Source organism: Hermetia illucens, chromosome 1 (genome assembly GCF_905115235.1).
Source record: "Hermetia illucens chromosome 1, iHerIll2.2.curated.20191125, whole genome shotgun sequence".
Taxonomy (NCBI): domain Eukaryota; kingdom Metazoa; phylum Arthropoda; class Insecta; order Diptera; family Stratiomyidae; genus Hermetia; species Hermetia illucens.
The window spans coordinates 45,087,520-45,099,547 of record NC_051849.1 but is presented as its reverse complement, the minus strand read 5'-3'; the positions used below and the strand labels follow the sequence as shown (position 1 = coordinate 45,099,547).

Below are 12,028 nucleotides of genomic sequence, written 5' to 3'. Positions count from 1 at the left end.
TTATAAAGAGATTTGAGTGTGCAGTTCCCCCGTTAGTATGTAGCACGTAATATAATTTTCAAGTGATATTGACATTCAAAGTTTTGAAATTGCACAGAAGCAACAGGTTTGACTTACTATAACTTTGTCAGTAATAGTGCGATTTTAACCAAATTTGTAAAATTTCGTGATTCTAGGATGAATTTAAGGATGGTTTTCCTGCCAATTACTAAAAATTATAGTAATGCGCTATTATTAACTTTATTTGAAGGGATATCGATATGGAGGGTATTTCGGAGCCTAGGCACCATACAGTGGCAGCCTCTTGATTTTTTTTTAGATTTTTGTTTGAGTAGTTTCTAAGAATGAGTTCGTTAAAGAAATGATCACTTTCAACCCCCCGCACTCCCCAACTTTCCAACAAATGTCAAAACTAAGACGGCCTTCGATAAATACTAACCGTGACCTTTAATTTGATACCCCACATGACTATATTTGATGAAAAAAAAATTTACACCCCCCTTTTGCACCTTTCTACCAAATTTGGTATCAATCGCTATAGCTGTCTTCGGGAAAAATGCGTGTGACGGACAAACAGGCAGACAGTAAACCGATTTTAATAAGGTTTTATGTTTACACAAAACCTTAAACAGGGGAAAAAACGGGCTTCACCCGGGATGACCCCTTCAAAACTGATAAACTTTTCGGGTTTGGTGAAATTTTATAATCCTACAATGACAGTTTTGCAATTGCATTTATTATTTAGCCTAAGCAGGGTGAATAGCCAAAACTGATATTGAGCTTTACATATTTTTTCGTTCTAATCCCTTGCCGAAGCCGATTTTAGATACTCATATGAGGAAGACGATTTAAATATGTACATTAACTTGACAAACAGGAGTTTATTTGTGGATAACCACCTTACACTCCGAGAAATACGCGTGCATTTGAAAAGTGAAAAAACAGAGTGGAAAATACTAATTATATCAGAAAAACCAGCTTCATACTTATCCATTAATCCAATTAGCCCAGCCCTTTGTTTTTATCAATTTAAAAATAGTGATTCCACCCCATAATAGGGATAAGAGAAGTGCAATAACAATTTGAAAGGGAAAAGTGAGTGCACTGGCTGGCATTCTAATTGGATTCGCAGTGTTGGGGTTAATACCGAGGCTTTTGTGGGTTTCTCTTAGTAAGAACATGTTTGTTTCCCGTATTTCAGGCCCTATTGTATCACGTTACCCACTTTTGACATCCAATAGCCACCTTAGCAATCATTGTTACACATTTTCAACAATTAGTTGTTTTTTTCTTCAGCCATTGAGTAAAAATAATATCAAACTTTTTTTTAATATAGATCAAGATATACCGAACACCCATGGACATTTTATGCGCAAGATAAATTCCTTATTAGCGCATTATCGTCTGCAATTAGATTTCAAAAATTTTATAATTAATTCTAAAATTTGCCACGGTTCATGAGATTACAGTGAAGTAAATATTACCCGCATTCGTGTTCGAGTTGTTTCCAAATCGACCATCCACTAACCTACGATAATCGCTAATGATTATCGATATTTCTTCCAATATCAATTGTTTATTGTCTAGGCTTTCCGCAATATTTTCACTTATCGTGATAGACGGTAGATGCACAGATATGTTTGCCTTTAGACAAGACATGGACTTTGTGTGACTTTTTATCTGCAATCTTGTGATTAACAGGAAATTTTATCACTGATATGACGAATTCCAATCGAATGTGGCATCATGTTTATAGTTGCAGACTTTTTTCTTGGAATTTTAGATTTTCCATTCCGTTGGATTTTCTGGATCTGGTAAAAATTTCTATGCTGATTTTAAAAGTATCGAAAACGACATTACTCAACCTATAGTGAACGATGTCCGATAAAGATCTGCGGCACTTTCAAGAGACAATTTGGTTACCAAAGAGTGTTTGTATCCATTTTGAGAACTTCAATATAAATTAAGGGATTTATTACTCACTTATTATTTGTTGTGAAGTTAGCAGTCGCCCTGCCACTTCGGATTCTTATTTGGCACCGAGTAGCCGTCTAATATGAAGAACTAAACCAAGGATGATAGCAGAAGCTGCAAAGCTTGTACAGTGCATACCGAAATTTCGCTATTATGTATACAATACCTGAACCCGAAAGTGTTATAAGGACCAAGCTGTTTTCTCGTCGACCAACAAATTTAATACATTTTGAAACGTCGCTAACTACATTCGGTGTATCAATTTACAGGCATTAAAGTGACAACAGAAATGAATGGGAAGAGTAGGTTTTGTGGGAGAATACTGTGCTAACATTGTCTTGAACTTACCGTACCGAACCAAACCTATGAGCGAAAATTTGATCTAGATGATGCAATCCCCCTAACAACAGAACATGCTAATGAAGAAATGTGCTATCATTCGCTTCCACTGAAAGATAATTTAAGATCAATTATAAGAATGGATGCTGCCCTATGAGTTTGAGCTTAAGAATACACTTAAAGTCTTCCCTGCTTGTCGTAAAAGGCGACTATAAGGAATAGAAACATGTGGGCTAGCAACCTTCAAATTTCGAAATTTTACTGCTAACGAAATGTCAATGACGGCTATGATTGTTTTCTGGAATTTGCGGACGCTCCTCGGCAGCGGTATCGACGGTCCCTAGAGTATTCGCTTTCTCCAACTCGAGCGAGAATTCCAGTGTTCCTAAGCGAACTATGAGGAGTACACCTCTCCCTCTTGCGGCAATGTGCCTTTGTATTTCGCAAATCCGGTGTCGCATTGTTACTCTCGACTACCGCAAGAGGTGGATTTTGACTACAGGATTACGGTTAAGTTAAGCAGCACAATTGTACGAAATGATTGATCTAAGAGGCCAATACCTTGCTCGGACATGTAATCGAGAAACACAGTCTTGGCGGCCGTAACGATATCCACAACCTCTTTATTTGTGGCACATGGTTCGAGCACGGAGCTTGCCTTGAGGCTAGTTGGGTTTCAACTGACCAACACCGTACAAGCAATCAGAACGACCACTGTGCGATTACTAGTAGATTCGAGAGTCGTTTTGTAAATGTGCAAAACAAAAAACAAATCACCCCCTAATGGTTGTTTGCTTTCCCCTGAGTGCCTGAGAATATCTGTGAGCATTGGGCAGCCATCAAAAATGTTCTTTTCTCGGGTGCTATGCAGGTCGTGAGCTACGTTCCAAAGGGGCATCACAAGAACTGACTGACTGCGGAATCATACAAGCGGATAGATGGACGGAAGGTATTGAAGGCTCTATTGACCGTCGCGAGTGATATCGCGGGGGACAGGCTCGACCTTCGATATCGTGTAAAATTCCGGGAAGTTAAACGTATTGTGCGGCGTAATGAAAGAGAATCTGTTATTGCGTAGATAGCAATGATTTCAGAACTGTGTACCGGGGGAATCCGAAACCTTTTCCATAGAGTGAAAAAGGAGGTAACCGTTAAGATTCCAAAGGGCACCCGTTTCGAGTGCGAAAATTGAAGACATACATAAGAAATGGATTTTACTTTTACGGGGCTATACAGTTATCATTCAATACTTATAGCTAATGGCGCGAAGGTTGAGTCAGTTGAGCATCAGTCTCTCGGCCTTCTTGCTCTGGGTTCAAATCCCGTTATTGTTGTTGATTATTGATGTTTGAGTTCGTCTACGTGCTATCCTATTCCTTAGGGCGTATCACCTGCCCAGCGTTAAATGTCATGATAATAAAACTGAAGTACAGTCTCATTGAAAACTAGAGTTATGTGGATGCCTTATACTCTATAAAGGTGACAAAATAATTGAAGAATATCAAGGAAGCTTTAGAGTTCTCTCAACTCGACTACGAAATTTTGTACGATCAATTACTTAAGAAATATTGGGAAATCAACATAAATGTCCACAAAGTTTGTGTGCTTTTCAGGCAGACGTGCGACAGTACTTATAGAAACGTGTTGCACTTACACAATATTGCTGCATTTAATTAGGTACAAAATTGACAAAAGATGGCAAGGATGACCAAATAATATGGTCCGCTTATAAAACTTATCAATTAATTTCGACGACCCTGGAATCCGCATACATAGAAAACGGAGTAAATCATTATGAGGAACAGTGAATCTTCTCTTCTTTTTCTTCAGCCTTTGTCCCGTTCACAAGCGGGGTCGGCTATGAGGAACAGTGAATCTAAAGTTACAAAAATTTTTCCATCGTGAAAAACGGACCTTCCGGCAAATTGATAGAACAAAACAACGGCGAAACCAATGGTACATGAATTACAACCATGAACTGATCGTCAAAACAACGATGGCTTGATACCCGACTCCCGATCGACTTCATTCATATGAAGCGTGTGACCGAGTAAAATGACGCCCCATTAAGATAAGCCGACCCGCTTCTGACCGACACAAATGCTGAAAAAGAAGTCTAAAATCGTTGTCCGAAATAAACCAAAACCTTAGAGGCGCTGTAATACTACAACGACGTTTAGAATTTAAGAACATTCCGTTAAGAAGTCGAGAAAACCTTCCTTATCTACGCCTTGTTTTTATAACTGCAGCATTCTTCAAACGGACTATTGTGTCTGTACTTCCAAATGATGGACGCTTAAAAGGACTCATTCGACAAATTTCCCATTTTTCCTTCCAGCTTGTAGTGATATTTGGCCGCAGCTTAGAACACAATCTAATTTTATACATTGAAGAGACCTTCGTTCGCAGGAACCATTCTAGCAATGATTTTCAACTCTCTTCTTCAATCTCCCAATAGTTCGGTAAAAACATATTTTCTATTGCGTTAAAACACCTCTAGATCTGGAGAATAACAAACAATGCAAGTTTAGCTTTATTTGCAGGTTTTTCTCATAATAATCGCGGTCTTTCTCAACATGCTAATACCTTTTTCATGAGAAATTTATTAGTACGAATGGGATGGATGATTCCGTAACCTACATAACGACGAAAACAATGAGCGATACCACGACCGGTTGTAGATAAAATACGGCTCAATAGGTTGCAGTGGGCAGGTCACCTAATCCGTATGGATGAGGATGATTCAACCTGGAAAATCTCTAAACGCAATGTCTATGCTAGAAGAAGAAGACGGGGCAGACCCTGCCTGAGATGGAGCGATGACGTAGATCAGGACGCCAGATAGCTTTTAGAGATATCAAATTAGTGGACCTCGACGCAAAACGTGGGTGTCTGGAGTTCCTTACTATAATGAAACTGAAAAGTTAAGGCTGGGAAATTCTGTCGCATCCACCATACCCTCCGGACTTAGCACCCTCCGGCTACTACTTGTTTCTGTTCTTACAGAACAAAAAATTCAAAAATGAAGAAAATATCACATAAGCGCTGATCGAGTTTTTCGTCTCCAATTATATTATTGAATAAAATTTCGCCCTGTGAGTTAGGGCTTAAGAATACACTCAGTCTACTCTGCTCGTCGTAAAAAGCGACTTAATGAAAATAAATTTGTGGGCTAGCAACCTGCAAAGTTTGGAATTTTATTGCTCCCGAAACGTCAGCAACGCCTCGGATAAGGACTGACTTCACGGCTACGACCACCGCAAGCATGTTTTCTTGACCTGGGAGCCTTTTCCTACAGATTACCGATTGCAAATTTCTGTTCCACGTTAAGGACCATCGTGATTGTACAATAATATGCAGCAACAGAGATTTCCGATATGATAGAGAAGGATGCTTTCAATTTCAACTCACATTGTGATCGTGTTAGATGATCTGAATACCAAGGTAGGCTCTGACAACATCTTGCTCGGAAGTTCGTGGATTTCTGCTACTTCCAGTGCCTCATCATTGATGGCACCCTGTTCGAGCACAGAGCCTGCCATAAGGTCGGCTGTGTTTCAAGAGGGGCAAAGACATCGGCCTCAAAAGGAATCACCATCTGGTGGTCATTTACCTTCGTTTGGATATTGCGTCCGCCATTTCTCGCAGGGTTGGAGAGTTGTGAGTTGTGGGGAAACCGAAACCTTTCTCAGAGAGTGGAAGAAGGGCAACTGTTTGAGTGTGACAATTGGTCGCAAAGATAATAGCTAAAATAATAAAGGAACACCTCAACAGCTTGATCGACAGAGGGCAGACTAGCTTCCACTCTGGCTCCTCCTGCATTAACCACATCAACACCCAACAGATCATTTTTTAACAGTGCGCCTAGTTTAGGTTTTTACTTCACCTACTCTTCTTCATCGATTTCGACAGCGTGAACAGGGAGTGAATTTGGGAAAGGTGTCGAATTCCCAGGATTTCCATTTGAGCAGAAGTAGATCTGCAGAAACTGAAATTTGCTTGGCTCGAAGTGAAAAACTTCTGATCGTCTTTACTCCATAAGATAGTTTTACGTAACTCATTTTCTATTCCAATTGTGCTGTGAGGAGTACAGGCACCTAAAGCTTCCACGAAGCCAGCATATATTTCTTTCGTAGATATTATTTTCAAACAGTGATATTGGAAAATAGATCGTACTTCTTATTTTTGAATTTCCGTGTTTTTTCTTTATCTGCCAATATTTAAATGACTGTAGCTTAAAGAAATAACAATTTAACACCATCTCCGTCGCTAGTAGTGGTTTTTATTTGACATACGAGGCCTGATTAAAAAATTCCAGGACTTTACAAATTGCGCGCCTTCACGTCAACGTTGACAGCTGCTTCGGTGCACATTTTTGAGCGGGAGCCTTCCTGAGGAATCTTCATTTGGTTTTGATGCTCTAACCTTCTCCAAACCGGTTGTTCAGCTGTTTTAGTAAAGTCTGTTTCTCGCGTTTTACGTTTTTTGTCATTGACATGAAAGACGAGCAACGTGGTTCCGTGAAATTTTGCGTTAAATTGGGCAATGGACTTCTGAGTCGTTCACAGCGTCACGAGTGATTTAAACGGTTCAAGGAAGGCGGAACATCAACGAAAGATGCCTCTCGTTCAGAAAGAACTTCAACCTAAATTGCCGACTTGGCCAAAGTTAATGCTCTTGCGCGTTCCAATCGTCGTTTGACCATTCGAGACGGCAGAAGAATGTGACATCTCATTTGAGTCATGTCAGGAGATTTTGACCCAAAAATTAGAGATGAGAAAGGTGGCAGCCAACTTCATCCCACGATTGATGGCAGAAGATCAAAAAGGCCATCGCCTGGAGTTTGTCAGGAGTTCCTGGAAATGGCTAATGGCAATAGAAACTTCTTGAAAATTATCATTACATGTCATGAGTCTTAGGCGTATGGCTACGACGTGGAAACCAAGGAGCAGTCGTCCCAGTGGAAGTCAAAAAATTCACGAAGACCAAAAAAGATCAACCGTTCAAGCGATGTTCACTGTTTTCTTCGATTCGAAGGTTGTCATCCATCATGAATTCCTCCCACAAGGTGAAACAATCAATCGTTATCGATAGTTCCATACCCTGAGAACTCTACGCCAAAAAAATTATCGGAAAAAGCCAGAATTGTGGGCAACAGACGACTGGTTTTTCCATCACGCCAACGCGCCTTGCCATACCGTGCGCCTTATTTGCGAGTTTGTTGGCAAAAACTTAATGGACATCGAAAGTGCCTTCAATTATGCCTCATTCGCGGCAATTTGTGATGCGGCAAGACAGCATGCAATCGAACCGCTGCTAATCAGTTGGATCCTTCACATGCTAGAGTGTAGAAAACTCCACATGTTGGTCGGCCAGAAGTATATTGAAGCAGGATGTCTTAGGGGCTGACCACAGGGAGGGGTCTTCTCTCCGCTGTTGACTCTTGGTAATGGATACCCTGCTGTGGCTCCTGGAGAATAAAAAAGTTTTCGCGCAAGCATTTGCGGACGACCAGGTTGTACGGATACACTAGATACATGCATCCATAACAAAACCCATTTTGATGTATGCATGTATCGTCTGGTGGCCAAGACTGAACTTTGCTAACAGCAGGAAGCTGCTAATGCAGATTCAGAGGCTTGATTGGAGTAGAGTGGAGTAATGAGTACTACGCCAACTGCGGCATTTGAAGCTATCCTAAATCCACCCCCATTCATTTGGAGGTAAAACGGAAAGCAGCCAATGACGCATATAGCCTCGATACCATTGGAGCTTGGAAAGGCAGCCAATGACACCGTCATGCGTCTATCTGGAAATTCCTTGATAAACACCTGGTAGCTCTTATGTCGACCGATCATATGGTTTCCAGATGCGTCTTTGAAAAGACGTACACTGTCGTAATCACCGAAAGAGAAGAATGGTCGACAAATGGCCATGAGTCTTTTCAGATTACAGACTTAATAATCTTCACCGACGGGTCAATCATGGAGGACGGATCGGGCGCAGAAGTGTTTTCGGGGAATGCGATTATTGAACTGGCCCGACCCCTCGGAAAAATGGAGGGGTCGCACCATTTGAATCTGTTCCGAAAATCGGGTGGCATTACCAGCACTAAAAAGCAACGATATATCAAGCCAGTTGGTATGAAGTTGTCATCAGATGCTGCTGAAACTTGGCCGACTGAACGAAAGATTCCTGATGTAGGTGCCGGGGCACTCTAACATCGCTGATAATGAGGAGGCTGACAGACTGGCTCGCCGAGGGTCTGGATCCACAATGGTGAGGCCAGAACCAGCTTTTGTAATTCGGCCATCCACTGTCATGTCTTCTTTGAAGGGGGAAATTGCACGGGTTCACGCAGCCGAGCGGAAATATTTGAAATCTTGCCAGCAGACGAAAATCCTTGTGAAAGAGCCTGGGGTCACTAGAGGGGCATTTTTGTTCTCCCTTAAGAAGTGGGACATGAAAATACTAGTTGGGCTTTTAACGGGACACTGCTCCGCAAATTACCATATGGAAAAGATTCAGGTGGTGGTTTCGACTATGTGCAGCTAATATGAGGAGGAGTAGGAGACGACCCAAACTTTTTATACAGCGGTAGAATTTTTTTAGACATTGCCCTGGAACAAATATTTGCTTTAAGAACTGAACGAACTGTAAAAGCACTCCCATTCTCAATCTAATTCACAGTCCGGTACCAATAAAATTCTCTTTTTGTAAAATTCCAAATATTCCGGAAGAAATATAAAGGTCTGGTTTTTAGAGCGTCTTTCACATGAATGCCCAGAAGCGGAGCAAATAAAAATCTGCAGGAGCAAGGCCAGGGAAGTAGGAATTGGGCCAACTGCTATCGTTCTCATTCCGACATTTTTCTCTAAGCATGTCCAGGGACGTTACCTTTATCCACCAGCGATGGATGTTTTTCGAGACACTCTAGCTGAGCGCAGCATACTTTCGCTGTTAGGATCTGGTTGCGTGTTCTCAGTGAATCCCACACACAATAAGACCTTACGAGGATTGAATCCTGTTCCTGATGTCTACGGGGTTTCATTTTTAGAGAAGAGAAAACCTCCCGATTTTTGTCCAATTAGGCGTACAAAGCAATGGTTCAGGCGGTCTTCCTTGTTCTCGAGGGATCTCATAGGGAATCCAGGAATCAAATTTTACAAATTACTCTTCTTTCTGTGTTGGTACGATGCAAGCTGGATCTCTCAGTAACAATAAACCCATCCATTTTCCCAATGCTACTAACAATTCGTTGTTTCCAAAGCTTGAGAAAACCGAAATTTCTGCGCACACTCAATAGACGCTGTGGGTGTCTCAATTGAGGTAATCAATTACTTATGAGTTTTCCGAAGTTGTTCTTTCCTTAAAAGGCCAAGCACGAATCAATGTCCCTTGAAGTGATCAGATTCGATTTGACAGAGAAAAAGACTATTTTGGAATGAGATGTGTGAAATTCCCAAACTCCTTGTTGACGCAATTAATCTAAAATTAGGCCTCATAACAAATTGTAAAAAGATTGCTCCTACCATAGGTAATATCTCCACTAACCCCAGAGTTTTCCTAGCTCCATAGAATGTATAAGATGCCATCTTATTGCTGTAAATATTTTAAATTGAAAACCCACAATATCCAGATGCCCCTTGTTCTCTGCCAGCCTTAGCCCAGGCTGCACGGAACCTTCCCAGACCCTTACGAACTAGGGGAACAATAACTGGCGGTTGTGAAACGCACCTGTCTCTCGGGTCCAGCCACGTCGTTTCCTTATTGTTGTGGTCGATGTAGTAGACTTTCCCATCGTAATCCCGGGCAATATCCCAACCGGCTGGCAATGGAAAGTCACCATTTTGATGATGTTCTTTTGGCATTTTTCAAGGCACTCCGTTCCGCGCGCTCCGCCGTCTTACGTTCTTTGATAATCCAAAGTGGAAGCCAACGCCAAAGTTGGATAGCAGAAATCGCACAATCCGCCGTTTCTTATCTATGTTAGCTCAAGGCAGTCTTTACATTCGAATCTGCGCTCGTCGTTTTCGCTATTCTACGAAGCGCCCGTCCTCCGTCTCTGCCGCGTGCGTTGCCTACCTTTCACGATTTTCTGTTTACATGAAATCAAATATTCCAAATTTTTATTTCAATATGAAATTTTTAAATTTACATAGCACAGGGCACTGCGGGGAGCGCGGCCAACAACATTTCGAATTGGACAACGGCGACTGTGAATGCGCCACGGCAAAAACACTACGCGCGCGGGCTGCGCGGCCGCGGCCGCCTTACGATAAAATTCCACAGCTACACACACCACTAAACGTCCGCGGGCTGCGCGTGTGTGCGTGCCGCGCGTATATGCACAACGCGCGACGGTTAAGTCGAACCGGTGTAGTTGTACACAAATTCCTTTCGCCAACAACAAAACACAAGGAACCGACCAACGACCTAGAACTCACGGCGGGCGCGGCGCAAGCGGCGACGTCGAAAGGAATTTATTTTGACGTCGTCGTTGTTTCTTTTTGGAATTCTATCGTTATCGCGCGATCTCCTTCACACACTTGACACCACGCGAGTGAGCGGGACGCCCGACCCAATACACAATTCTCTTTTTTCACTGCTTTTCCAAAACTAGGCGAACGGCGCGCGACGCGGCGTCGGCGGCAGCTACACAAATGGCAGATTAGCCGTGTGAATGAGTGGGACGGCACCGCCGAGCTCAAGCGCTGGAAAAGCTGAATTTTTTCGACAATTTCACTTCGAAAAATTCCACACCGACTTTTCGCCTGCACGCGCTGCGAGCTCCGACTTCCGCGGCGACGACCTGGTGCCCGCCTGAGTATTTCCACAACCGCACCAGACTCCACTGCACCTCGATGCACTCACGTTCCCGTCGACTGCTCCTTTTGACAGTTATCCGCGGCGCCCTTTCCACCTATCCTCGCACTCAAGGCCTCAGCTGCATCCTGTCAGCGCTGATCACACTCTAGTCGCGGCCGACTCGCACTTGTTGCAGGACCTTCGCGATTCCAGCCTCGGGAAAATCCATTGTCCGGGGGCGCGCACTTAAAAATCACTTTTCGCGGACGCAAGCCAAGTCGTCGTCAAACTCTATCACCCAACGTCGTTAGTTCTCCATTCAAGACTGTCCAAGAAGAAGACGGCCGACGACGGCGGCTGCAAGAAAACGCGTCAAATTGGACTCCCTCCGCACACAGCCGCGTGACCATACTCTTGCACAATTCCGCCTCACCGACAGTGTTCGACGACGGTTAACGGAGCACCGTGGCCGCACACTTGCGTCGGCGACGGGGAAATCGAGGCCTTGCTCGGGCACACTTGTGCAGCCTACACACACCAGCAACTGGTGCCACGGCGGCCATGTTGAATTCCTTAGGCAGCGTTTTTTTTCTTCGCAATGACGGACCGACTTCAGTGAAAGAGCCCAACTGCAATATTGCCAGATGCGACACGAAGTCTTCGGGCAGAGTGGAATGCACTCAACTTTTCGTTTTCGATGTTGTTTTGTTGATTGGCGGAGGTAATGCCTCGTCAGCGTTTTTCGCACAAATTTCTCTGCGCACTCCCTACACGAGTAAGAAAATCTTAATTCACCCAATCGGTTAAATTCCATTCATCCACACGAAGTATAGAATCACGAGAAACAAGAACGAATCCTACAAACTAATTAGTCGCAACTTATAACTGAGTTCTAGTTCGAAACAAG

The 12,028-nt window shown here is 42.9% G+C and overlaps 1 protein-coding gene across 2 annotated transcripts in view; it reads right to left on the bottom strand.

Moving 5' to 3' along the window:
- The window catches only part of LOC119650657 (protein kibra), an 82,333-nt gene extending 70,829 nt beyond the window's left edge, over positions 1 to 11,504 (bottom strand). Inside the window, exon 1 of one of the 2 annotated variants that reach the window (XM_038053597.1) lies at positions 10,051 to 11,504. In XM_038053597.1, the coding sequence (XP_037909525.1) occupies positions 10,051 to 10,184 (134 nt within the window). In that variant the 5' untranslated portion in view covers positions 10,185 to 11,504. The remainder of the gene's footprint in view (positions 1 to 10,050) is intronic. The other variant, XM_038053606.1, reaches the window with a different exon arrangement.
- Positions 11,505 to 12,028: the final 524 nt, after the last annotated feature.